This window comes from Dama dama, chromosome 11 (assembly GCF_033118175.1).
Source record: "Dama dama isolate Ldn47 chromosome 11, ASM3311817v1, whole genome shotgun sequence".
NCBI classification, from domain to species: Eukaryota; Metazoa; Chordata; class Mammalia; order Artiodactyla; family Cervidae; genus Dama; species Dama dama.
Genome location: NC_083691.1, coordinates 1,193,215 through 1,219,211, shown reverse-complemented (window position 1 = coordinate 1,219,211; position 25,997 = coordinate 1,193,215). Strand labels below are relative to the sequence as shown.

At 63.3% G+C, this 25,997-nt stretch overlaps 3 protein-coding genes across 12 annotated transcripts; 2 read left to right on the top strand and 1 right to left on the bottom strand.

The window, feature by feature from the left end:
- Window positions 1–602: 602 nt before the first annotated feature.
- On the top strand, window positions 603–9,989 carry PPP1R26 (protein phosphatase 1 regulatory subunit 26). 5 transcript variants are annotated; one of them, XM_061154128.1, is made up of 3 exons: window positions 603–1,064; window positions 3,743–3,863; window positions 4,671–9,989. In XM_061154128.1, the coding sequence occupies exon 3, from the start codon at window positions 5,078–5,080 to the stop codon at window positions 8,573–8,575; it is 3,498 nt and encodes a 1,165-aa protein (XP_061010111.1). In that variant the 5' UTR covers window positions 603–1,064; window positions 3,743–3,863; window positions 4,671–5,077; the 3' UTR covers window positions 8,576–9,989. The 5 variants fall into 5 exon arrangements, with proteins under 5 accessions (XP_061010111.1, XP_061010108.1, XP_061010109.1 ...); XM_061154125.1 differs by lacking the exon at window positions 603–1,064 and adding an exon at window positions 1,689–1,800; XM_061154126.1 differs by lacking the exon at window positions 603–1,064 and adding an exon at window positions 2,082–2,172.
- Window positions 9,990–10,925: 936 nt separating this feature from the next.
- Window positions 10,926–20,366, bottom strand: PIERCE1 (piercer of microtubule wall 1). 5 transcript variants are annotated; one of them, XM_061154188.1, is made up of 4 exons: window positions 20,145–20,363; window positions 19,505–19,669; window positions 18,452–18,530; window positions 10,926–15,362 (listed from the first exon to the last, which is right to left on the bottom strand). In XM_061154188.1, the coding sequence occupies exons 2-4, from the start codon at window positions 19,645–19,647 to the stop codon at window positions 15,177–15,179; spliced, it is 408 nt and encodes a 135-aa protein (XP_061010171.1). In that variant the 5' UTR covers window positions 19,648–19,669; window positions 20,145–20,363; the 3' UTR covers window positions 10,926–15,176. The 5 variants fall into 5 exon arrangements, with proteins under 5 accessions (XP_061010171.1, XP_061010170.1, XP_061010169.1 ...); XM_061154187.1 differs by having other exon boundaries at window positions 10,926–15,365; window positions 19,505–19,863; window positions 20,145–20,361; XM_061154186.1 differs by having other exon boundaries at window positions 10,926–15,365; window positions 20,145–20,361.
- Window positions 20,367–20,609: 243 nt separating this feature from the next.
- Window positions 20,610–23,827, top strand: MRPS2 (mitochondrial ribosomal protein S2). 2 transcript variants are annotated; one of them, XM_061154169.1, is made up of 4 exons: window positions 20,610–20,678; window positions 20,774–20,869; window positions 21,325–21,454; window positions 22,773–23,827. In XM_061154169.1, exons 1-4 carry the CDS (start codon window positions 20,639–20,641, stop codon window positions 23,371–23,373), a joined length of 867 nt encoding a protein of 288 aa, XP_061010152.1. In that variant the 5' UTR covers window positions 20,610–20,638; the 3' UTR covers window positions 23,374–23,827. The 2 variants fall into 2 exon arrangements, with proteins under 2 accessions (XP_061010152.1, XP_061010151.1); XM_061154168.1 differs by lacking the exons at window positions 20,610–20,678; window positions 20,774–20,869 and adding an exon at window positions 20,948–21,149.
- Window positions 23,828–25,997: the final 2,170 nt, after the last annotated feature.

Below are 25,997 nucleotides of genomic sequence, written 5' to 3'. Positions count from 1 at the left end.
CCAGCTTCCAGGGACACATCAGCAAAGATGTTCATCACGGCACTAGTTAAAAACTGTGAAAAAACCATGCCAAAATATGTGGAGTCCCCAGTTCTGGCTCATTAGATACCTTTTCCCAAACTTTCAGTAATAAAGAAAGAAGTATTACTCTCATAATGGGAAGACAGTGTTTATTAAACAGTTTACTGAAGGATTAATTCAATGTTTTCATGGGTTTCTTGACACTTGGCCCCAAATTCCCCAGGCAGATAAAAAACAGCCCCTTCTCATCCCTGTAGGAATAAAGCCTCTGATTTGTTTTCTCCTGTCCAACTTCGGGCACTTTCTAGACAGGAAACAAAACCCCAGTTTAGCCTGAGAGAGGTCTAGGTCAGGGCCACAGAGACTGGCACCAGGGGCGGAAGCAGAGGGTTCGTCTTCCTTTCGATGTGCCCCTCGCACGGGCCGGGGTCCACCCCACCGGCCTCAGGACCCTGAGGGGCAGTGGCACCCCCCAGGCCTTGAGTGAAGATCTCTGAGCTGTTAGAAAAATCACACAAACCCACAGGGAAGTTCAGTGAGGACCAGAATCAACCTGCCTTTACTGCTGGGGGGGACGAGGCGGGGAGGAGGGTGGGGGGGACGGGGGTCCTAGAAGACAGTGCTCCCTCCCCCCCAAACCAACCAATGACAGGTGTGTCTTAACACAATTCCTCCTGCAGGACGACCATGCAGCCAGGCCCGGGGTACCCCAGCCTCCACCCGGCCTCCCCAAGGCCAGCCTGGCGCACACTCAGGTGCTCAGAGAAGGCTCCCTGAGTGGCGGAGGTGTGCCCTGCACTGCCCTGCCCTCTGCTGCCCTGGCGCCGGCTTCCACTGCACGGCAGGCTTGGAGTCTGCCGCCCAGCTCCCCTGCAGCAGGACTCTTGCCCCTGGGGGGCTGCTTATCCATCCGCGGCCCCTGTTCCTTCTCCCGAAGGTGGAGGTGAAACAGGAGGCGCCGACACAGCGGCATTGGCAAAGGCAGCTGGAGGCCTGGGAAGCTTTCCTACAGAGAAGGCTGCACGGACAGCCCAGAGCTCGCGGTACTGGTAGGGGCGCCGGGGGCCGGTGGGGGGACGCAGAGGGGCCGGCGGCTTCCAGGGAGCCGGACTGGAGCTCTGTGCAGACTCAAGGAACCTCCTCCGCCAGCCCGGGGGAGGAGGGGGCACGGTGCTAGGCACACAGTGGCCCCCGGTCGGGCAGGAGTTTCTGGTTACGGGACTGACGACCACAGAAACAGCACTAGCCCCAAAGCAGCCCATCTGCGCGCCCGGCGAGGGCCCACACCCTCCCGGCCTGAACTTCCCACCCGGGACCGCGGAGGCAGGGCAGTGTCTGCCGACCCGGCCACCGACTCAGCGCCCAGCAGTTGGGGGCCCCCGGGGAGAGGGGCCCCGCAGCGCCGGAGGGCCCCGCCTCTGGCCGGGAGCAGACGGGGGTCAGACCTCAAACCGACTACTCACTCGGAGCGCCCCGGGCGCACTTCGGGGGCCGGCCGGAGACGGGAGGGGAGGGGCGTCTCCGGAGGCTCGGGCCGCCTCCAGGCGGGGCCGGCGCGGGTCGCGGGGCGCCGGGCGCGGGCGCCGGGCGGGCGCGGGGGCGGCGCGCGGCTCCCGCGGCTCCTCCGCGGCGCGGCCGGCAGGTGGGCGCGCGCTCGCCGGGCGGGGGTCCGGCCGCGCCGCGCGCCTCCCCCGGAACTCGGCCGTGCCATTCCCATGATGCCCAGCCACCGGGCACGGCTTCCGGAGCGCGGCCGCCGCTGCCCCGCCGCCGCCGCCGGTAGGTCCGGGGATGGGGCTCCGGGGCCGCCCCGCCCTGCGCGCGCCCCGCCCTCCCGCGCGCCCCCGGCGTCCGCAGCCCGCCCCTCGGTCCGGGACCCCGCAGCCTCCCCGTGACCGACGCGGGCGAGGGCTGGGGGCCGGCGCAAGGCCGAGTGGGCGGCGGGGGCCGGGCCGGAGGGCGGGCGCGCAGGCCGCACCGCGGCGCCAGGCCGCTGGGGAACGGGCCGCCGCGGGCGGCGTGAACTCGGCCGGGCGCCGGCTAGTCACCCGACCGGGAGGCCGGGGGTCGCGGCCCCAGAGGCAACTCCTGGCCCGGGCCCCCGCCAACGCGCGCCCGCGTTCCTCGAAGCCGGCCGGGCGCGGGGCCCAGGTGAGGCCAGGTGAGGGCCGGCGGCGGGGGGAGGGGGTGGGGGGGCCGCGCTCAGCCCTCCAGCAGAGATCGCGCCCCGCGTCCCGCCCCACGCAGCTTCCGGGAGGGTCCACCCGGCTTCCCGGCCAGCCCCTCGCCCCCAAACCCACGGAGCCCAGAATATAAAGCCGGGGCGCAGCCCAACCCCTTCCTGCTGGAGGACCGGGTCGCTGCTTCGGCGCAGGGATGCCTCCTGGGAGAGGCGGCGCTGGGGGTGAGCGCCCCCAGGCCGGGAGCAAAGGGCGGGCAGGGCCAGCCTAGGGTGGCGCCTTGCCTGCGGCCCTCCAGGCATGGACAGCGGCCCTGCAGATCTGCATGGAGCCGTCCTTGCTGTGTTGTGAAGCCTCGCCTTCTGGCAAGACAGGCCGAAATTCCAGCCCACGCCCACTTGAGGCCGGCAATAGGAGAGGCCCTCCTGGGCTTTGTACCCTGACCCTCAGCTCCCTATGCTAGGGGACCAGCCGGGGGTGCACAGCATTGTGGGAAACCCAGAGCTGTGCTGGGCATCTGTGCAGGGAGCCAGGCTTGTCTGGGGATAAGCATTAGCGAGGTTCTGCCCTCCCGGAGACAGGAGGTGTCTGTCTAGACAGAGAGGCCCTGGGCCCCCCTGCACGGTTCAGACTCTGGCACCACATGGCTTTGGGGCCCCCACAGTCACTCTCCAGACCTGGTTCCGGGGCTCTTGGGGTGCAGGCTAGCAGTCTGACAAAGTGGGAGCCCTCTGGTTTCAGCCTGCAGTCCCCCAAAGTACAGTTGAGGGGAGTTTTCCAGAATGATTCATCTCATGTAGACCATTGTTTTAAAACCACAAGCCAAGCTGTCGCTGGAGACACCCTCTGAGCTTTTAACCTCATTCTTGGGCTAGATACTCTGACAGTTCAGAAAACCACTCCCAGGGAGTCCGAGCTCGAGACAGTCATTTAGAAGCAGTGACCACGGTCAAGGTGAGGAGTAGAGAGGAGCGTTTTTCCCTCCTGCACCCTCTGTTGCCTGGAGCAGGAAGTCACTGCAGCCTGGTTCACCGGGATCCATCCCCAGGCCTCTTCTTCAGATGGCACTGCTGTTCATCACGTTAACATTCCTGATCTAGACTCTGAGAAGGCCTCTGGGGATGTCTTGTATGCTGTGTTATTTTGCCAGGGCAGCTTGAATAATGACCACAGTGAGGTGGGCAAAGCACAGTGGAAGAGCCCTCCCCCTCGGCATTGTTGGCCCCCCACTGTCCTTAGGAGGGGATCTCCTTGGAGTGTGGTGCTGTGGGAAAGACCACCGGCTGTCGTGGGGGCTCCATCCGAGGACTTGGAAGCGCCTTCTCACATCCCCAGCCGTGCGTGTCCTGGTACATCAGACCAATGGCTCAGGGGAATTGGAACTATTAATTGTTGTGGTTAACTGTATTTGGCCTCAGGGTAAGTTCTTCCAAAGTTGAATATCGAGCTCTTAAATTAATGCACTTTCTTTCCCCCCAAATATTTACCAGCTATCGTTTCAGCCTCTGAATTAAGTCTCTGATTCTCTTTAATCCTGACAGTCAAAAGTCTATTTAAAAAGTGGGCCCAAGATGCTAAAGAGTACACGTAGGGAGATGGAAGACCCAGTCCCTGAACCATCTGCAAATGTCATGCTGAACCTGGACTTGAAAAGAATCGCAGGTAATTGTAGCAAATTCTTTGATGTTGCAGTTTCACTTTTTGAGCATAAATAGCCATAGCAAAGGACTTCCTTCTGAATTGGTCACACCCTCTGCTTAATTGCTGGTCACACCTGTTTGGGCACGTCTGTGCCTAGGTGGCCGGGCCAGGCTTTCTTGGAAAGGACTGTGGTGTGTAAACACAGGATTCTGTGCTCGTCAGGAAGGAAGCTCCTCTGGGAGAAGGATCTGCAGGGAAGCAAAGCAAACACCCAGGCCACTTCCGGCCACCCCCACCCCCAGGCTCCCAGGCGGCACCGGCCTGGCCCAGCACCGTCTGGGGTTGGAACTCGATTTCCCTGCTTCCAGGAGCCAAGCTCTCTTCTTGCATCTCGGTCGCTTTGCGTCCCAGTTTGTGGGGGGTCGGGAGAGGGCAGAGAGACGTGTTTGGAATTGATAGTTAATGGTGTATTTTGCGTCTTTCTAACCCACTGTGTACAACCTGCATTATGTCCCCTCCGTGGCGGTGGCCCCAGACCTCCAGTGTAAAGGCCCTTGGGAGCAAGTCCTCACTGTGTTCCCAAGGGCAGCCCAGCGGTTCTGCCAGCCCAGCCACGTTTGGACTGAGATGCAGAAAGCGGAGAAGCCACACAGCCTGAGAAAGAGCACGTGACTGTTTGGGGCAGTGTCTGTGCTAATTACATGCAAATAGTCATACGGTCCCCTGAGATCATCTGGCAAATACACATTCAACCTTTTCCAATAAAAAGGCTTTTGTGTAAATTACTCTTCAAAGGCGTTTAGGTGCTCACATCACTTCTGTTTTCAGGAGCTACTGGTTCGTGTCAAGAGTCAACCAACCCGTGATGTGTCGCTGACCCTGACTCCCCCAGTCGACCTTTCCACCCAACCAGAGGCTTTGCGTCTTCACCCCGTGGCCCCCTCTTGACGACTTCAGAAGGTAAACCACGCCTCTGCTCCTTTACCGGAGAAGATGGTCGGAGGGATGACGGAGGAAGGATACCCGTGTCAGCTTCCACGAGCTCGGCCCAGGGCGCTCAGAAGCATTTTCTCATGAGTCTCCTCGGCCACCGGCCCCGTACAGCGGAGGAAGCTGAGGCCCGGGGGCCTGTGGCTCCCGCGCGTCCTGACCCGGGGCGCCCGCCCGGCGTGCCCGGCTGCAGGATGTGAAGCGGGCGGAGAAGCGAAGCCCCGCCTCTGCGCGCGCCCGCTAGGATGTTTCTCATGAACGCGCCTCCTGTGCTGGCCCTGCGGTCCGCATGGGAGGCCTTCGGCCCGCCCGGGAGCTGTAGGTTTCCCAGATGCTTCTCGGAGCCCAGAGAGGGCGTCTCGAGAGCAGCGGTGAGCGCCAAGGTGCAGATGGCCATCAGCAGGCTTCAGGGCGACGGGGCAGCCCTGGGCATGAGCGGCGAGCATGCCCGGCCGAGAAGCCAGAGGGCGGAGAGGGGCCGGGGCGCCCCACCAGCCGCCAGCCCCGCCTTTGCGGCCTGTGGTCTTGCCGCAGGTCTTGACCCCAAGGGGGAGGAGGAGGAGGCCTCCAACCTCGGGCCTCTGGTGCCGGGTTCAGACAGCGACGACTCGGTGGACCGAGATATAGAGGAAGCCATTCAGGAGTACCTCAGGGCCAAGAGCGGGGCCGCCCCGCCGCCTGCAGCCGGGGACGTGGCCCATCGGTGCAGACCAGAGCCACCTCTGAGCGGTGCCCCAGCCGCCCCGTGTCCCCCAAACCCTGCAGCTGGCCCCGGCCGTGTCCGGGGCTCCGCCTCCCCGCTCAGTGTGAGCAGCGACGACTCCTTCGAACAGAGCATCCAGGCGGAGATCGAACAGTTCCTGAGCGAGAAGAGGCTACAGAAAGGTGACCTCCCTGCCTGCAGAAAGGCAGAGCCCGGCGACAGCATGGCCAGAGCGACCTGCAGGCCTGGCAGAGAGCCGCCGCTGAAGGCACCACAGCAGGGCCTGCCAGGAGCCGGCAAGGAGTTCGTCTTCCGGAAGCTGCCCAGGTCTGCGAAGGCCAGCGCCCTGCGCAGAGGCCTCAGGTGCAAGGTCGCCGCCGCCGAGCCTGCTGCTGCTGCCACCATGGGGCCCCCTGCAGAGGCCACGCCGGGTAAAGCTGGGGTCCGCAGGGCCATGGGCTCCGCGCGGAAGGGCAGGCGGCCGAGGGGCGCGGCCCTGGTGCGCGAGGAGCCGGACTCGAGTAGCGACGACGGCATCGAGGAGGCCATCCGACTGTACCAGCGGGAGCGGCGGCAGGAGGCCGTGGGCCAGCAGGGGCCCCCGTCCGCGGAGGAGAAAGGCCCCATGGCCCCTGCTCATGGCCTGAGGGGCGCCTGGCCCGAGGCCCACAGCAAAACCCCCGGCAAAAAGAAGCCAGCGGCCCCCAAGGCCACAGACCTCGGCCTGGGCGGCCCAGACCACGACCACCCGCCCAGGCCCCCCAGGGAAACCACGGCTCCTGCGCCTCCGGGGAGCGCGGCTGCTGGGACCCCAGGCATGGACGGGTCCCCACACCAGGCAGACGCGTCTGCCGAGCTGATGTGCGCCGAGGCCATCCTGGACATCTCCAAGACCATCCTGCCGGCCCCCGTGGACGGTGGGGAAAGGCCCCCGCCCACCAGTCCGCTGCTCGAGGGCCCTGATGGGCCTCCCCGCCCCGACGGCGACAGCAGCGCGGTGGACAGTGACGACAGCATCGAGCGGGAGATCCGGACGTTCCTGGCCCTGAAGGCGCAGTCGGGGGGCCCGCTGCCCCGCACGGAGACCTGCGCCCGGCCCGCCCACAGCCCGCCCCTGCTGCCCAGCCTCAGCGCCCCGGCCTCCAGCACCCCAGACCCGTCCCCGGGCTGCAGGAGGAGGCGTGGCAGGACGCCCTGCACGCCCAGGCAGCCCAGAGACACGGCCGAGACGCAGGATGCCCAGGACGCCGAGCGCGGCCAGGGCCGGGTGCAGCCTGGCCAGGGGCGAGCCCCCGAGGCCCCCAGAAAGGAGGGCGAGAGCCGCAGCCAGCCTCCCCCCTTCAAGACAGGCGGGCCGGGCGACGAGCTCGGGGCCCCTGACCCGCCGGGAGCTGCACCGCCAGGCCCCGGGCAGATGGCCGAGGGGAGGCGCGGGGACGCGAGCTCCGAGGAGAAGAGCAGCTCGCTGGACAGCGACGCGGACCTGGACTCGGCCATCAAGGACCTGCTGCGCTCCAAGCGGCGGCTCCGGAAGAGGTGCAGGGACGCCCGGGCTGGCTGCAAGAAGAGGGTCCGCTTCAGCACCACGGAGACGCAGTTCCTGGACAAGCTGGGGGGCTTCCAGAAGGACTGGAGAGACCGAAGCCCCCACCTGCTGAAAAGCTGTCTCTGCAAGTCTAGCAGGGAGACCCCAGGGAGACCCTCGCGCGTCCCCTCCCGGGAAACAGCAGGGGCAAAGGCGGACGGCTCGGGGCCAGAGGACGCACCCTCGGGCCCCTCTGCCCCCTGGCCCCGGGGCAGGGCCGCGGCCGGGGGCCTGTTCTCCAGGGAGTCTGAAGCCTGCGAGCCTCCCGGTCCCTCCGAAAGCCCCAGCTCCCTGTCTGATGATAGCAGCTCTGTAGACAGTGACGACAGCATCGAGCTGGAGATCAGGAAGTTTTTGGCCGAAAAGGCCAAGGAGTCTGTGAGCAGATCAGAAATTCCAGGAGGGGGCCTGGCCATCCTGGGAACTGCGAGTGGGGCCAGGCCAGAGCTCCCGGGCCGGAAAGCACAGCCCCCGGGCCCAGCTGCCCAGGCAGGCATGTGCACGCGGAGCCAGAGGGTCAGAGGGGGCCCGCAGCCAGGGGCCGAGGGACCCCGGAGGCCGGGAAGAGCCCTCACTCCAGGCGGTGGGGGCAGCCCGCACCCCGAGCAGCCCTGCCCCCCAGCCACCCTGGCCTGGTGCGAGCTGGCGCCACCCAGGAGCACCAGCAGGCCTGCCCCTGCTAGAGGGGCGCCGGCCCCCAGGAGGAACGTCTGTGCCCCCAGAGACTCAGGCCCCAGGGGGCCCGAGGGGGTCGCGGGGGAGGGCACGTTCGGCCAGCTCCCAAGCCGCGTGGAGGCTGGCGCCTGGGCAGAGGGCCGTGGCTTGCTGGCACGGACCCTGGGCTCTGAGCGGGATGGGGTGCCCCGGGCCGGCCTCGCACCCCAGAGCCGGCTGCAGAGCACCTGGGTACTGGGCCCGGAAAGCAGGGATGCGGCCGCGTGGAGAGGGGGCCTTGGCGGCCAGAGGGAGAAGGGGCCAGGGAGCCAGGCCCAGGGCTCACCCAGCCTCGCCGTGGACCCCCGGAGGGGCCTGCCCTTCACCGGCTTCTCGCCGCTGCTCTCCACGCAGTTGTTCCATTTCGGGAAGTGCGTGCCCTGGGGCACCAAGCAGGCCGGCCTCTTCAGCCCCAGCCTGGGTCTGCCCCTGCAGGGCCCATCCTTCTCAGCCTTCCGGGAGGCCCAGGCCGCCCGCGGCCCAGTGTTCGGAAGCCCGCGCCTGCTGGTGAAGGAGGGCGGCCGCTGGCCTTGCAGGAAGCCCCGGGCAGGGCTCGGCCTGTCCAACAGGAGGGGCTCGGGGCCGGAAGAGGGTGTCCTGGACCTGCATTTCGGGCACAGAGGGCTGGACAGAGACGAGGAGGAGCCGGAGGCCTTGGGCAGCGATGCCAGCGAGCTCAGTGACGTGTCTGTGGAGGAGGGCGGCGGGCCCGCGGCCCAGGGCCCGGCGTTGCAGCTGTGAGCACCAGGCGCGTGCCCCGCGGCCACGCTCCTAATGGAACGGGGGGCCCTGGAGGCCCCATGCAGCCTGTACATTTGTACACTAACGTGAAACCGTGTTTTTATTTAACAGATGTGTCCTGGTAAATATGATTTTTGTAGCCTTTTTTGTAAATTATTTAAAGTGCTGTAAAAACTATTTTTGATGAACGCCGCTGTTGGATCCTGCCGGGCGTTCCTTGCAGCGGTTTTCCGTGGTCTCCACACGAGTCTGGGATCAGCGGACATTCGGTTCCGTGCATCCCCGTGCTTGGGGCTGGCCGCTGGTGGGCAGGGCCTGCTGCGGCCACAGTGCCAGCCTCGGGAAGGCGGCAGCCGGAGCCCTGCCCGAGACTCACCAGACACCCCAGCAGCCCCTGTCGGGGCGCTGCTGGCCAGCACTTCTCACGTGAGAGAGCCCCCGCCTCCCCTCGCAGAGGCCCGACGGGGTCCTCGAGCGGAAGAGCGTTTCAAAGCACAAAGGCCGGCGGGCATACCAGCCGCCCGGGGCGCACGCTGAGACCCCCGGTGAGGTCGCCGGCCAGCCTTTCACACCTGGAGCCTCTGTGGTTCGGCATCCAGTCCTTCTCAGTTCTGACACGACTCCACCAGCTCAGTAAACCCCTTTCTACGAGGAAGCTGCCATCCTTCACGTTTAATCACAGCTCCAGATGGTCTCAGCCAGCCCATGTGTTTCCAGTGTCCTCGTCCTCATCCGTGCCCGCGGAGCGGCTGGTGCCCGGAGTCCTGAGGACCGAGGCCGGAGCCCACCAGGGACTGGGCGGGGTGGGGTGGGGTGGGCTCCGGCAGCGGGCAGGCGCGCCCATCCCCCATGCTCTCGGCGTGTCTGCCTGACGATGCCACGCACAGCCGGGACGAGCCTGGTGCCCTGCGCCTTCCGCGTCACAGCCCGCGGGGCCCGCAGCCGAGCGTGGGTGTTCACGCGTGTTTGTCCAGCGAGCCCTCACCGGGCACCCAGAGTGTCACAGCTCATCGCTGCGGCTGCGGTGGGCCTGGGGCGAGGTTTAAGGTGCAGCTGAAGTTGGTCGTTATTCTAAGTGCAAGTGAATTTTCACAGGTCGTGTCCCCGCCCTGGGTCTTAGCGGGAATACCCACTGGGGACGTGTGCGGCACCTACCGTGTTCGGGGTCAGACGCTGCGGTGAGCAGGCCTGTGGATCCCGTGACCCCCTGGTGCCCCCATGGTGTGCATCTGATGTTTCCATTGGCAAATATTCATTCACTTAAGTGCTTCCCAGGAAAACAACTCATTAATCCATGCTTTAAATTGTATTTAATTTTAAAGGAGTGCTTTTAACACTTGACAACAGGAATCAGCTTGTTTTGTATATATGAACTGGGTTTTTTTTAATGCTAATAAATCAAGCACTGCTCACACCTCAGTTGATGCGGTCTGTCCTCTGCGGCGTGGCCTTTGCAGGATGTTGGCGTGAGGACCCAGCGTCCGGGACCCGCCAGGCTTCCACCCTTGCCATCGAGGACTGAGCCGTGGGCACCCCTCTGTTCCTGGCCCCATCGCCGCCCCCCCAGACCCTCCCCTCCTTCCTCTCCCCCAGCCTCCCCACCCGTTCTGGGTTCTTCCTGGGCAGTGCAGGCCATGCCTGGTTTTCACGAACTGGTCATAACCGTGATAGCGTGGGCCCATCCCTGGATTGCCCACAAGCCAGGCTGCTTAAAAGCTTTTGTTTTCCCACTCTCCCCACCGCCCGCCCCGCCACGGTCAACTCTGGCGCTCCCTGGGGCCAAGGTGGGAGGTCCTGCAGCCTGTCTGCAAAGGGGGCTGGCGTGGCATCCAGCTGCCAGTGAAGGGGACACGGGGTCTGATCCCTGGTCCGGGAAGATTCCACACGCCGAGGGCCGCCTGAGCCTAGGCTCCACAACTACTGACCCTGTGTGCCTAAAGCCTGTGCCTCCCAGCAAGAGAAACCACAGAAACGGGAGCCCACGCGCCTCAACTAGAGAAAGCCCGCACACAGCCACGCAGGCCCGGCACGGCCAGAACTAGGCAATTTCTTTTAGGTGGGGCGCTGCGGTGGGGGCGGCGGGAGCACGGCTGAGGAGTGACGGCCTCATCTGCAGCCCCAGTCCAGCTCCTCTGCTGGTCCCGGCCCCACCTCGCGTCCGTGGGTCCCAGCGCTCTGCGTGGCCGATGCACCCCCGCCCATAGGAAGAGGCTGGGGAGGGCGTGTGGCCAGAGCAGGCCGAAAGTCCCGAGACCGGCAGAGGAGGGCTTCCCTGCTGGCCCAGTGGTCATGAATCCACCTCCCAGTGCAGGGGACACAGGGCCACTCCCTGGTCTGGGGGGATCCCGCCTGTCACGGAGCAACTAAGCCCGGGCTCCACGGCTGCCGAGCCTGAGCTCTGGAGCGCGGGAACCGCAGCGACAAGCCCGAGGGCCCCGGAGCCGGTGCTCAGCAACAGAAGCCACGCGCGGCAAGGAGGGAGCAGCCCCCGCTCGCGGCAACAGGAGTAAAGCCTGCGTGGCAACGAAGACCCCGACAGCCAGAAGGAAAAGACTTAAAAGGTGGGGGGCCTACAGAGAAGTCCAACCCCAAGGGCCCCTCTCGCTTCCCAGCGGAGGGAGGAGGCTGCATGCTGGGCCACAGGTTCATTTCCCGTAACACAAAGCAGGGGAGACCCGATTGTGGAGGTCTGCTGCTCTGGGTTTCTGCAGGAACCACCCCACGTCAGCAGTCCTAACACAGCAGGAGTGCAGTGGGAGGAGGGGAGAGCCCCGGGGGTGAGCGGCCAATGCTCACCACCCGCCCGTCCGCACAGAGGACAGGGTCTTCCTCGAGAGAAGTCACTCCCAGGTTTGCTGCTCAGAGTCCGAGTTGTCAGCAGGTTTTCTCAAGCGGAGACACACGTGCGGAGCCTGGGCACCCAGGCACTGAGTTTAGTTGCTCTTTTTAATTTCTGGTGCTCTTTCGGCTTTGCTGGGCCTCCCTTGCTGCTTGCTCATGGGATTCCTCTGGTGGCGGCGAGCGGGGTCTGCCCTGGTCACGGTGCTCCGGGTCCTCACTGCGGTGGCCTCTCCTGCCGTGGAGCCCGGCTCCAGGCGTGCCGGCTCGGTCACCGCGGCTCCCGGCTTAGGTGCTCCGTGGCGTGTGGGAGCCTCCTGAACCAGTGACCCGACCCTTGTGCCCTGCATCGGCGGGCAGATTCCTAACCACTAGACCGCCGGGTGCCCGGACACTCAGCTTAAACCCAGCACTTCATCTGCTCATGTAGGGAGCACTGCCACCTTGATCCCACGCCTTCCCCAGAATTCACTTAAGGGCCGGTGTAGACGGGGACAGACAGCAACAGATGCTGCCCTCGCTGCTGCAGACCACCTCCAGGCCAGTGCCAGGCAAGGCTGCCGGGGAGCGGAATACATTATTTGTATTTTGAATCTTTGAGATCTCTGCTGTGTCGTGTGCTGGACAGAGGGATTTGTCTTCCCAACATCAACATATTTTACTATGTATTTGAAACCATTTATTCTAATTAACTATAACTAAAAGATGAAATATCACTGAAGAAAAATAGGGAAACACATGAAAATACACTTCTGGAGTAAGAAGTTCCTGGTTTTAGGCCGACTCAGCAGCTAAATTAAGCGATGAGAAAAGCGCCGTGAAAGTGTCAACGTTTCATTTAAGAGTGTAGCAGAGAGGCCAGATACAGCATCTCCTGAGTGGAGACAGGGTTTCTCTATGGCCGTGCAGTTGATGTAATAATCAGCAGAAACTGGTGTTTGTTACCCTAAGTGTTTCGATCCCCTTTCCCGTAATTGCTCTGATTAGATTTAAGATTTTGAAAGATCTCAGCACAGCGGTCAGAAATGTGATTTTTTTCCATTTTTCAACCAACCATTCTGTGTGCTGTCACCCCGGATAGAAGGTATGGGCTTGTGCCGTAAGATCATCCTGTCCAAAAAAAAAAAAAAAAAGATCATCCTGTCAATCTAAACTCTTTTCCCTTCCCTCAGCACATAAAGATTGCAGTCTGAAAGTTATGTTAAAAGGATAAAGTTCATGGTAATCACTGGAGTTCCTCTATGATTCATGCAAAGCTAGGAAGTCCGGGAGGCTCTATGGGGTCCGACGCTGATGACCTTGTCCCTCCCAGGACCCTCCCCGCTCCACCACCAAGACGGGGGCCCAGGGCCTGCGACAGGGCAGCCCCTCTGGACCCTAATTCCCCCTCCACAGAGGGAGGTGGAGTAAGACCTGCTGCAGGCATGAGCATCGGATGAGGCGACGCCGGCGAAGCCCTTTGAAAACCGTGAGACAGCAGATGGGTGGGAGACCCGTGGCTGACGGGCGGCTCGCAGGGGCCCAGGCCCCAGGAGGGCGTGCGGACTGGAAGCTTGAGCCGGAGGCGGTGGGTGACTTCTCAGGAAGACGGGTACGTGCGTGATACAAAAGGTATTTCTGTCGTCCACCTTTCCAGACATTTATTCACTGTACAGTCTAACTTCCCATTAACTCATTAGCAACTGGTTCAGAAACGCTGGTGACCGGCTGTGAGGATGAATGAAAGCACTGCACCACCGGACTCTGATGCCAGCACTAACCCGCTGAAGTTCACTGGCGCGCTTGGCACCTCCTGTGTCTGTGGACGTCGGCTCGACTTACCGGCCCAGCCTGGGCCCCGGCCGTCGCACGCAGTCCCGCCCCGGAGTGCCCTGCTCCCGGTCAAGGCTGCGGGGCAGACAGTCCCGGGCCGGACGGCCGCGTCCGCCCTGAGCACTCGGCGCTCCCGGCCAGCGCGAAGGAAGCGATGCTCCTCTTCCGTGGAGCTTCAGAACTGGACTGATATGCGCTCTTTTTATCCCCCCTTTTGTATTTCAACAGAGGTAGAGTGCAGAAGCATTCTGAGTATTTTGCTATTTTTGGTGACAAGCTGTGAAAAATGCACTTTCAGCTTTTGATGCCTGGAGTCTGCGCTGGTTTTCCAGCAGAGGAAAAGGATGTGACCTCTCAGTAGACCCCGGCTCCAGCCTCAGCTTTGTATCGCTTCAATTCAAGGGGCTGATTTTCTCCAGAAACCATTTCCACCGCAAATGGAACCTTAAGAATGTTGCTGAAATGCTTACTTTTGCTTCACAAAGTTTTTAATAAAGAGATAACCTGTCATGGTATTTCACTTCCTCCCGAATTCGTACGTGAGGTAAAAACTCTCTTTGGATAAAAACCTCAGTAAACAAGCAGCGCAAGTCTTTAACCATTTCATCTCTCTGGTCCCAACACCTCCCAGGTTTCCCAAGGCGAGTGGTCATAAGGGAAGCGGGATTGATGTCTGGAACATACATCCTGTTGGAGAAAATGGTTTTAATGTTTAACTATGTGGCTGCCTCGGGTCTTAGTTGTGGCAGATTTATCGCTGCGGCACGTGGGGTTTTTCGAAGACCCTGTAGTGCGGTGCGTGGGCTCACGGGTGGGGCACACCAGATAGAACCCGAGTCCCCCCGCACCGCAAGGCGGATTCTTAACCACTGGACCACCAGGGAAGCCCCAGAAAATGCTCACTGAGGACGGTCTAAACCATAGTGAATGTTGATTGACAAGTAAGTACACAGAGATAGACACCCACTTCACGTAGTTACTGCTCAGAGGCTCAGGCATGTCCAACTCTCTGCAACCCCACGGACCGTAGCCCGCCAGGCTCCCGTCCATGGGGTTTCTCAAGCAAGAATCCCTTTTCTCCTCCTGTGCATCTTCCCAACTCGGGGGTCACACCCGCGTCCCTTACACCTCTCACACCCGCGTCCCTTACACCTCTCACACCCGCGTCCCTTACACCTCTCGCGTGGGCAGGATTCTTTATCACTGAGCCCAACCTGGGAAGCCCCGTGTGGTTATCACCAGCGATGGTCTTCCCTGGGTGAACACCAAGGAGGGAGCCCCCAGGCACACACTGCCCCTCACCAACAAGCCAGCCTTCTTTCTGCCTCCGCCTGGGCCTTGCTCGTGACCAGGGAGTGCTCAGGGTCACTCCTTGCTCGTGGCCAGTGGGTGCCCAGGGTCCAGGGAGTGCCCAGTGGCCAGGGAGTGCCCAGGGTCGCTCTGAGCCTGGCCTGGGCTCTCCCGGTCCTGCCTGGAGCCTTCCCCCCTCCAGGGAGCCCCTGCTCCCTCACCCGGCTCTCATCCACACCCCAGGCAGATGATCTGACCCTCCCACCGCGGCCCAGCAGGCTACTTGAAAACAGAGAAACCCCACAATCTGTCATGAGGATAAAAACAAAGATGCATCCTGATTAAGACGCAGGTGGAGCACTCCAGGCATTCCCAGCATCCAGGCCGAGCTCGGGGTCTCAGGACGCCCAGTGCCCTGCACCTGGATCGCAGATGACTCGGGAACCGAGGACGTGGCAAGATTTTTAATGGAAAGTCAAGCCATCGGCTCTCTCGTCTCAGGTGTAAAACAGAGAAAGCAGAGCATCGCTGCCCCGTCTGCCGGCTGATCTAGAGAGGAAAGGTGTTTTCCGGGAAAGTCGCCAAGTGCGTCCCTTTATGACGGGGCGAACCACCAAGGACTGGGGCAGGCAGACAGCCGTCCGGAGGAGCCGGGAGCCCCTCAGTCACAGATGGACGGCCTGCAGACTCTGTAGCTGGGGTGGAAGTTGAGCCGGTCGTAGGAGGTGATGTAGTTGTCGGGACCCGTCACGATGCTCTTCTCCATGTAGACATTGAGCGTGTTGTTCTGGAACATTCCACCCGCTGCAACTTGTCTGGAAAACTTATACGAATTTGGATAAAACACCTTCTGGAAGTGAGAAGGGGACACTGGGATTAGTGACACGTGGTAACTCTCGAGCAGTCAGTCATCCCGAATGTTTGGAAGAAAAATAAGGATTTGTGAGAAAACGTTGTTCCTAAAACTAGAAAACAGAGAGGCCGGGGGGCGGGTTTGCAGAATGGCCTCGTTTGCCCTTGGACTTCCCTGGTGACTCGGTAAAGAATCTGCCTTCGATGAAGGAGACCCAGGTTCGACCCCTGGGTCGGGAAGATCCCCTAGAGGAGGGCATGGTGACTCACTCCAGTATGCTTGCCGGGAGAATCCCAGGGACAGAGGAGCCTGGCGGGCTGCAGTCCATGGGGTCACAAGACTCAGACAGGACTGAGCGACTGAACCACCACGGCCGCCCCAGTTTACGCCTAATGCCGGGGAGTCATGGCGAACGGTGCCCCCCTCCGCCGTTATGTGGATTGTAACACCCGGGCGAGGCACCGCCATCCCGGCTCTGGTGACAGGGGGTCAGGCCCCAAGCCGTCCTCAGGTCTGCTTTTGCCAATTAGGGCAAGTTACTGGACGTCTCTGAGCCTGAGCTTTCTGTGGAAAAGAAATGACCTACTCAGGTTTCAGCCTTGACAGGGAATCAGAATCTTTTGCAGAACCTTAGAACCATTCTGAGGGCCCCACCCCACCCGCCAAGGGGCTCGGGAGAGGCTGCCCTCACGAGGCAGGGTTGCCGTGAGGACACGGAGGAGGCCGCCGGTGTGTGTGGGCACCCGGGGTGGCGGTCATTTCAGCAACCCAGCATCGCCAGGTGACCTGGGGGTCTCTGACGGAAGGGGCCTGGACCACTGTGGGACAGGTGACCTCTTCTAGAGTCCCCCTGTGTCAAGAAGGTCACATGATATTCTGTCTCCTCGACAGGAAGCAAATGCAAAGAAAAATGGCCTTCGGTGGATTTTGGAGGGTTTTTTGGATGTTTTGTGTGTGTGTGTGTTAGTTTTTTGGTGTTTTGTGTTTGGTTTTGCTTTGTTGGTTTTTGGAGGTTTTATCGGCCATGCCGTGCAGCTTGCAGGATCTCAGTTCCTCAACCAGGGATCGAACTTTCGACCCCTGCCATGGACGCACGCAGTCCTAACCACTAGGCCTCCAGGGCGTCCCCAGTGCATTTATTTCTCAGAGCAGCAGCTCCCAGTCGCCTCCCTGCAGCACACACAGGTGCCGTGGTGCGTGTGTCTCTTAGCGCAGCGCGCAGAACGGCTGAGCCAGTGTGGGCGGGTGCTCGTTAACCGAGTCAGCACCACACACTCGGGCCCACTTTCCGAGCGGTACACTCTGGGTTGTAACAAAGGAATGACGAACGACACGCATCCACCATCACAGCGCCGGGAGGAATCGTCTCCTTCAGTGTATGCTGTAAAGCGCAAAACACGCATGTTTATTTTCTGTTCCTACACGGGAAGGAAACAGTCCTGCTCGACGAGTCCAGCGGCCACACTCAGGCCAGGAAACTGGAGACCGGGCTCCAGACAAAGCAGGTCGCCCATCAGCAGGAAAAGCTCCTTCTAAACTTGCCTCGTGAGAACCCCGTGCTTCATCCCACTGCCTCTGCCTCAAAAGACCAGCAAATGGCCTTTTCACGAAAGCAAAATATCCGGGCCTGTGTTATCGAGCATGATGGTCTTCTGCATGGAAATACCTGATCCTTTGGCTTTGGGAGCGTGACCTTTAGTGCTCTGGAAACTTTTAGGTAAACAATGTCTTTTTTGTTAAGAGCTGTACTCCCTCACGCAAAACAACTAAAGAAGCAATTATCCAGATCTTTTTTAAAATGAGGAGTATCTGGGGGCTCAGTGGTAGAGAATCTGCCTGCCAGTGCAGGAGACATGGGTTCGCTCTCCGGTCCAGAAAGACCCCACACGCCTCAGAGCAATCGAGCCCATGATCCACAACTACTGAGCCTGTTTCTGGAGCCCGGGGCCGCAGCTACCGAAGCCCATGCGCCTAGAGCCTGTGGTCCGCATCAAGAGGGGCTGTCGCCGAGAGAAGCCCCCACAGCACCACCCAGAGCAGCCCCCGCTCGCCGCAACCAGAGAAAAGCCCGTGTGGCAGCAAGGGTCCAGCACAGTCTAAGTCAAATACATAAAGCACAGTTAGCTTTAAAAAATGAGGAATATTTTGGAAGAAAACCAACATGGCCCCCCAAGCAGATGGTCCACTGTCTGGGGTCCCCAGGGGTGGCTCACACCGATCCACCAGCCCTTCTCCTGGACGCAGCAGGGCCGTCGGAGGGCTCGAGGAGGCCCCTTGCCATGAGAAGTCGATCAAAAAGGGCTCAGGTTCCCCAAAGGTGCACGGACCCCGGTCCTTTTGGAACCTGAGCTTTCATCATCCAGTGCTGCCTCTTAGGGTCACAGGTTAATCTCATAAAATAAGGTATCACTCCAACATGAAAGCAGTCCTTCATTTATTTGCCTCAAAACCTACTGCCTACAAGAGTTGGTTCATCGTACAAATGAATGGGGCCAGTCCTTTCGGATGTTGTAAACCAGGCTACGGGCTTCCCCGGTGGCTCAGCTGGTACAGAAGCCACCAACCAACACAGGAGACACAAAAGACACGGGTTGGATCTCTGGATTGGAAAGATCCCCTGGAGGAGGAAATGACAACCCGCTCCAGTATATTCTTGCAAGCAAAATTCCAAGGACAGAAGAGCCTGGCAGGCTACAGTCAATAGGGTCCCAAAGAGTTGGACACAGCTGAGCAAGCACATACATGCAAACAAGCCTACCATGCCCCTTTCCCAACCTTTAGAAATTGTTTGCTAAACTCAGTCATTCATTTATTTCTACCCTGTCCCTGTTCCGAAAAGATTTGTGATGTTGGAACTCCGGGACACACACACACCGTACACACCCACGCACACACAGTCACACCGTACACACCCACGCACACTGTACACACACACACTGTACACACATACACACACACACACACCGTACACACTCACAGACACTGTACACACACACACACCCGCGTACACACATACCCACACACGCGCTCACACACACACTCACACACACACCCCCCAGCACCCTTCCTTGCCTCCTCCTTACCGGCATCTCGTGCACGGTGGGGGCTCTGCTCCCATAAGCTTGGTTGCTGGTCCTGTATACTGAGAGGGGCTCCTTGGTCCTGGCAGATGAGAAGAACACTTTATTTTCCACTCATTTGTTCTAAGTTTGCCCAAGCCACAGCTTTACCATATTCAGTTGACAGAGCTTTGTAGGCGCGCAATGCAGCCGTGAACCTGGGCTCCTGTGGGGTGCAGGGCTGACCTTCCTGGCAGGTTCATCCAGCCTCCCTTGACCCCTCTGCTGACCTCTGCCAAAGCCTAAAGAACTCCCAGGTGGAAAGTGCTGGCCCTCAGCCCCAGCAAGACCTGGGCCCATGCTGTCATTTCCCGGGTGGGTGTGTGAGTTGGGATCTGTGACTCAGCCTCCCGACCTGGGGGGCGGGGGTGGGGGGGCGCCCCTCCACTCTGAGCCTCCAGGAGAAAACGTTCCCGCGTCTCCAGCCCTGATGTCAGCTAGTGGCACAGCAGTGTAAGCGCGGGGCTGTGGGCTCCGACACCCCAGCTCTGCCTCATACTAACTATGGGCAAGAGCATATCTTTCTACCTCCCAGCTTCGTTTCCCCGCTGGGAAATGAAGATGCTAACAGAGCCGATCCCGGGGGCTTGTAGAGGGACTAAGTGGGGGTCAGGAAAGGCGCGCAGCCTGCGTCTTAGAGCCCGCAGGGCGCGCGCCCCTCCGCAGCGGGTGATGGACGCGTCATCCGCGCATCTCCAGCAGACCGGCCCTCTCCTCCGGGACAGGACAGCAGGCTGGCCTCGCCCTAGGGGTGTGGCTGCGACCGGCCCGCGAGCTGACTTTCCCCTGACACGCCCCGCCCACCGCCCGAGCTGGAGGCCCGCTGCTTCCACCTGCACCTCCCGGCTCCCGTGATGGTGATCCGCTGACCCCGCTTTTGACTCAGGGTCAGGCTGGGGCCTGTGGGCTGAGCCGAGCGCAGGCCCAGCTGGGCACCTGGCTGCCCGCCAGACCAGGAGCACTGGTCTTTCCTGCTTGCACGCAAGGCGGACCCTGAGCGGACTCCCGGGTGCTCACCTGTAGCCCCGAAACCAGGCCGGGTTGTTGAACCTGGCCGGCAGGTCCTCGCTCACGCGGTAGTAGTCGCTGGTTTTCTCCGGCGGGGGCCCGGCCTTGGGCTCCTCTGGCTCCGCGCACGCTTGGGGGTCCTCCTCCGACATCCCGCCTCGGTCGCCCCGCGCTCTGGGGACACAGAAGGAGCAGGCGGCGGAGCGGCGTCCTGTTACTAAGCAACGACCATGCTACCCGATGCGCGGGCGGGGTCCTTAAAGGCGCCGCGACCCCCCGGCGGGAGCCTCCCCACACCGCCTTCGGCGGGTTGGGCAGAAGTCCGAGTTCTAGAAGCTTCCTTGGCGAGCTCCGAGGCCCTGGACTGGCTGCGAGAATAAGGAAACACTTGCTGGGGCAGCAGTGTGGGGGCCCCTGTGCTCTGGAGCCACCGGCGCGAACGCACGCCACGTTTCCCCAAACTTGGGACGGGTCTCGGGGCACCGGAGACCCCGGCCCGGGTTCATCAGGCGGGTTCGGTGCTCCGAGGCCGCTGTGCTGCGGAGACCCGGCGCTCACCGCGCCGGCAGAGCTGCGCCCTGACCTCCCCACTCCGCCTGCAGACCCGCCGGTACCCTGGGTCTGAGGCTGGACAGCACACTGGACTAACCTGATGGAGCCCTTCTAAGCCACATACTGCTGTAAGATCTGGCCGGACGGGAGCGCGGCCCCGCTGCCCGGCGGGTCCCCACGAACAGCGTGGGGGCTTCTCGGCCGCCCGGCCCCGTGCAGGGAGGGGGCGAGGACGCCGGGACGCAGTGGACGGGGCGGGGAGACGGGCCCCTAGGCCCCGCGCCCGACCGGACCACGGGCCCTGGCCGCCACGCCCTCCCTGCGGTTCCGCCCGGGCGGGCCTGGGGTGCGGCTCCTAGAGGACCGCGCGCTCGGACTCGGGGAGGCCGGCGGGGGCGCGCCTGGCTTCGGGACGAGGCGGCGGCGGCGGCGCAGTGGCACCTCCGGGCCTGCGGGTGGCGCTGCGGCGAGGGCGGCGCGGGCCCCGGCGGGAGGAGGAGCCGCTCGTGCGGCCGCGCCGCCGGGCCGCGTCGTGCGTGCGTGCGTCCCTCCGCCCGCCCGTCCCCCAGTCAGTGCGCCCGGATCCGCGCCATGGCGTCTGGCGCGGTGCTACCCCGGCTGCTCGGCGCGGGTGAGGGGCCCGGGGTGGCGGGCGCGGCGGGGACCTCTCCGGGGCCGGGGGGCGGGCTGGGCGGGGAGCGCGCCCTGAATCCGCTGTCCGCGCAGGTGTCCGGGCGGCGCCCCGAGGCCGGGCCGCGCCGAGAGGCAGAACGCTGGGGAACGCCGCGGCCGCCGCTGCCCCCGAGCCAGAGCGCGACAGCGGTAAGGGGGCCCTCGGCCGGGGGGGTCGGGCGCCTTGGGTCTTCGTGCGGCCCCGGGGGGCGCGGGCCTGGGGAGTGCGGGCCCCGGGACGGGATGCGGGCCCGGGACGGGGAGCCCCACGCGCCGCACGCGCTGCCAAGGCCTCTTGAGTTCCCGCCCCGCCACCGAGCGGGCCGAGGCCGGCGGGCCCCGAACTGCTGCCTCGAGGGAGTTTCTGCGGGCGGTCGTCGGGACCACGGGGGCCGCAGACACAGACATCAGCCGGCTTTCTCTTCGCCGGGTGAGGACGTGACCGGGTTTACCCGGGAGTGGAGCCATGGTCAGATCCGGTCTCCCTCCCTCGAGCCTCCGCAGAAGGCCCCGGGGGCCCCCAGCATCTGCCGCCGCCCTCCGCAGGCCCCAGGCTCTGGGGTGCCGGGACACAGGGACTGCGTGCTCTCCACCTCCCCGCCCAGATCTCAGCGCCCGGATCCTGAGCGAGCCCCTCAAGCACTCCGACTTCTTTAACGTCAAGGAGCTGTTTTCCGTGAGAAGTCTCTTCAACGCACGGGTGCACCTGGGCCACAAAGCCGGCTGTCGGCACAGGTGAGCGTGGCCCCTGGTGGGTGTGGCTTGTCCAGGGCGCTTGGGGCCCCTGCCTTGAGGTCCAGGCTCCTCTTTTCAGCTTGTTTTCAGAGAGTGTACCCCCCTTTTCCTTCGTATGGGATCGTGGAGCCCCTGGCAGGGACAGGTGCTTATTCTTAGAATCAGCTTGCTGCTCCCCCACAAGCCCCCGTGGGGCCCATGGTCCTCGGCAGGGGCAGGCTGGCTGGTCCTGTAAGCCGGCAATGGACGGGGCCTGGCAAGGCCACCCTCTTCGAGGGACGTGCCAAGGGCAGGCAGAGGAGCGGGGACTGGCCGTCCTTTCAGGTGGCCGTTGTGAGGGCCAGGCTGAGAGTGGCCTGGGGGGACAGGGGGGATGGGCTGCAGGGAAGGGGGTGGCCGCTCCTTGGGCAGAGCCGTAGCAGTGGCTGGGCCTGGGGTGATGGGGGTGAGCCGAGCAGAGCAGGTGTCTGCGTTAGTCATGTTAGAAACTTAGGTCCTGAACGGGGTGACACTTTGGCCCCCACCGTGTGATGTCACACAGGCACGCTCAGAAGAAGCAGGCTGGGCCGGGGCCACCACACCAGGGCCTTCAGAGGATGTGTGGGGCAGAGGAGCAGGGGAGGCCCTGGGCAGAAGCCCAGGTGACCGGCATCCCAGAGTCTGGGGAAGGAGGAGGGGCCGGGAAGTGAGAGGGTGCGCTGCTGGGGGTTCCTCCCGGAAGTCTCCCGCGCTGAGGGCGGCTGGGCCTGTGGGGCCTTGGGCAGCGTCTGTGGGGAGGACAGAATCCAGGCAGCAGTAAGCAGGAACGTGAACAGGGTGGGAGAAGACGGAACACGAGGGGACAGCCTTGCACCCGGCCCCTCTGCCCGGGCCGGCTGGTCTGGGCCGCAGGGTTCCTCTCCGAGGCCTGGCTGGTTCCTGCTGCAGCCAGCACCCCCGCCCTGCTGGTCCCCCGGCCCTGGGTGGTCTCCGTGGTAAAGCCATAATGACGAGGGTCGCCGCCAGACCGGCAGCCCTGGGCAGGACACCGGACGTGACGTGTGAGTGTCCAGACGTCCGTGTGGGGTCCCTTCTGTTAGGGTCACCACGTGACGAGGTGCAGGTTCAGAGGGTAGAGTCCCCCTGCCCGAGACGTGGACACGGCCTGCAGTCCAGCCCCCTGACTGCCCCTGGGGTCACTCCTAGGGCAGGGTCCTCACTGTGTCGTCCTAGGGAAGGCCGCAGACGGTACCGGCCCCGGGAGGGTGGAGGGGAGCAGGATGAGCGAGGGCGGGGGGAGGTGGCCGCGGGCGGCTCACGCTGGCCGTGTGTCCGGCAGGTTCATGGAGCCGTACATCTTCGGGAGCCGCCTGGGCCAGGACATCATTGACCTGGAGCAGACGGCCGCACACCTGCAGCTGGCCCTAAACTTCACGGCCCACGTGGCCTACCGCGGGGGCATCATCCTGTTTGTGAGCCGCGCCCGGCAGTTCTCACACCTGATCGAGAACACGGCCCGGAGCTGCGGCGAGTACGCCCACACGCGCTACTTCAAGGGCGGCCTGCTGACCAACGCGCCCCTCCTGCTGGGCCCCCAGGTCCGCCTGCCGGACCTCATCGTCTTCCTGCACACGCTCAACAACGTCTTTGAGCCCCACGTGGCTGTGAGGGACGCGGCCAAGATGAACATCCCCACCGTGGGCATCGTGGACACCAACTGCAACCCCTGCCTCATCACCTACCCCGTCCCAGGCAACGACGACTCGCCCCCGGCCGTGCAGCTCTTCTGCCGGCTCTTCCAGACGGCAGTCACCCGGGCCAAGGAGAAGCGCCGGCAGCTCGAGGCCCTGTACCGGCTACAGGGCGCCCCAGGCCCCTGCCCAGCCGACTGTGCTGCCCCGGGAGCGCAGGCCGGGCTGGGCCTGGGTGTTGCCCCCTGACCAGCCCGACCTCCTCCCAGATGAGGAGCAGCCTGTCCCGAGCTGGGCGCGCCTCGCCCCGCCAAGGTTCTGGGCGCCTCCAGGCCTTCCAGGCTTTGGGCCCCTGCTGCCAGGAATGCGCTCAGCAGCGGCCTGCCCTGGGGGTTTACCTGGCAAGGGGCCTGTCCGAAAAAGACCCCTTGGAAAACACCGTGTCCCCGGAGCGTGAAGTGCTTGTGTCCACCTTGAGATGAGCCCTTTGTGTTCGGAGCGATCACACGGCAGGTTGACTCCATGACCCGGGTCGGGCTGCTCTCTGGTCACCTGGTTTCAGGGGCGGTTTCATAATGTGAGGTTGCAGGGTGAGCGGTTCAGAGGGTCCCATCTGGGCTGGGCCAGGCTGAGCAAAGCAGACAGCATGGTTGCAACAGAAATAAAACTTGGATCCGGGCAGGGTGGGGCCCGGGCCCCTGGTCCTGTTCTGTGTGATCTCTCTCCATCAGTGCCCACAGGGCGTGCAAGGCCCGCCACCACCCCCAAGTCTTTGAGCTTCGGATGGACCGGTGGCTTGTGGCCATGGGCTCAGCAGGGCGCGGAGGCCTCGTGACCCCCAGCTCCCTGGATGGGCCTCCTCCGCGTGGGCGGGGGAGGGGGCCCCTGTTCACAGGGACCGCTCGATGCTCCTCATCGCGGGACCCCCCCGCGCAGCACTTGCGTTCCTGGACGAGTTGTGGGGCTCCCAGGACCCCACCCCAGGGCTCCCGGGAGACCTGATGCCCCAGGAACCTGTCTGCTGCCCGGGGTCTGGTGGGGTCGGGACAAGGCGGCCCTCCGGTGAATGGACATGCCCACCCGGGCACCACGGCGGTGCACAGCGGCAGGGAGACGCCCCGGGGCCCCCTGTCCCTCAGGCGGGGGTGCACGGCGGAGGTCCCATTCGGAAGGTGAGGGAGTCGAGCGACAGCCTGAAACCAGCTGCTGGCCGGCGCCGCTTTGATCCAGGAACGCGGAATGGAGACACGTTCAGAGGCAGCTGGGCTGAGGGGCCCTCGCGGGCCTTCCCACTGCAGAGCGCCTCCCTCAGAGTGTGCGGGTGCGCGTTCCCGAGCCCATCTGTGTGGCTCTTCGCGGACCGTCCCTCTGCGCCCGGGGATGCCAGTGTGGGCGGCCAAGGCCCTCGGGGTGGGTGCGGCGTGAGGCGGCTCACTGGCTGTAAACGGGCCTCCCCAGGGCAGAGGGTCCCCGCACCCTTCAGAAGCAGGCCGTCTAGGGAGGGAGACAGCGGGCAGGGTGCCGGGGGACACGGGGTCACGGACACCTGAGGTGCAGGGCTGGCCTGGTTCTGCCCTGGGCTGGGCCTGGGCCGCGGGGAGCAGTCCTGCCTCCCCCGTTCCCTGGCGGCCTGCACGGCCCCAGTCGCCTCTCCCCCGAGAAATCCCCTGGAACCTGGGGTACTGGGAGCCACAGGCATGGGTGGTCACCCTGAGCAGGGGACTTGCCGGTCAGGCGGACACGGTTGAGCTGGACAGTCTAGGTGCGCAGGACCCGCAGAGAGCCATGGAGCCAGGGCGAGGGCCAGCCCGGGCCCTCCGGGGGGCTCAGTGGGGAGGGGGCACAGAACAGGCTCCTGTCCTGGTCAGGGGTCCGCGTCCCACCGGCCGGCACAGCTGGTGGTACCTGTGCCTCCTCACAGCTGCCTCTGCATACAGAGGCATCTGCCCAGCGGGACGGACCCCAGAGGGGCCTCCTGGAGACAGACCCTGAGAGGCTGGGAGCTTCGAGGCTGGCGGTGAAGGCCCTCCCCTCCCGCTGCCCATCGGACCTGCCGTGACCAGCTGGTATCCCGGGCCCAGGAGAGCAGAGTCTGGGGGGACCTGGGGCCAGCGCGGGTGAGGCAGGTGCACCCTGCCAGCAGCTGGGCCACAAAGGCTCGGGTGGGCGTGGGTGCAGAGCGGGTTCCAGAACCAGGCCTGGGCATCTAGGGGCAGACGCCTCCTGGCCCCACTCCCGGGTCCAGCACAGACCTTCGCCTCCAGGGCCAGGCCCAGCCCAAGGAGCCGGGCTCCCCCTCCACCCCTGGCGCCATCCACGCCTGTCCCTGGTCGTGTGCCGAGGCGGTTCTTTGCATTTGAGGACATGAGCTCGAGTATTCTCGCTCTGTTTGCTTTTTGACTTGTCCCTGTTTGTCTGAAAATGAGCCCCGTGTGTAAATGGGTCCTCCACACCTGGATGAGCCCCTCAGGGTGGGGGTGGGCACAGCAGACCCCCTGGAGGAGCGGCTAGAGCCACCTGGTGCCCGCCTTCTGGAGCAGTGGCCCCTGCTACGTCACCAGCTTCCCATGCGCCTATGAGCCTACCCCCCCCCACCCAGCAGGTCCTGGACCTGCTGTTCAAGAGGCGCGCGCCCAGTGACCGCTGTGTGGCTTGGGAAAGTCTCTGAACCTCAGTTTGTCCACATGAAAGCTGGGCGATGAGAGGCCAGACCTCACAGGGTGGTCAGGACCATCGGATACACGTGGACACTGTGGCCTCGTGCCTGGCCCTGCGGAAAGGGCTCCTGAGGGACGGGGTGGTTTTCATTAAGCTTTTCCTCCCCCTTGAAGTTCTCTGCCTCCAGCCCTGGCCTTAGCGTCCAGATGGGTGGG

Coding starts and splice junctions, on each gene's coding strand:
- MRPS2 (XM_061154168.1), top strand. CDS start 20,963: ATGCGGGCCCGGGACGGGGAGCCCCACGCGCCGCACGCGCTGCCAAGG. Junction 21,150..21,324: donor GCCGGCTTTCTCTTCGCCGG/GTGAGGACGTGA, acceptor CTCCCCGCCCAG/ATCTCAGCGCCCGGATCCTG. Junction 21,455..22,772: donor AAAGCCGGCTGTCGGCACAG/GTGAGCGTGGCC, acceptor TGTGTCCGGCAG/GTTCATGGAGCCGTACATCT.
- PIERCE1 (XM_061154187.1), bottom strand. CDS start 19,647: ATGTCGGAGGAGGACCCCCAAGCGTGCGCGGAGCCAGAGGAGCCCAAG. Junction 18,531..19,504: donor GCCTGGTTTCGGGGCTACAG/GTGAGCACCCGG, acceptor CTCATCTGCCAG/GACCAAGGAGCCCCTCTCAG. Junction 15,366..18,451: donor CCACCGTGCACGAGATGCCG/GTAAGGAGGAGG, acceptor TCTCACTTCCAG/AAGGTGTTTTATCCAAATTC.
- PPP1R26 (XM_061154128.1), top strand. CDS start 5,078: ATGTTTCTCATGAACGCGCCTCCTGTGCTGGCCCTGCGGTCCGCATGG.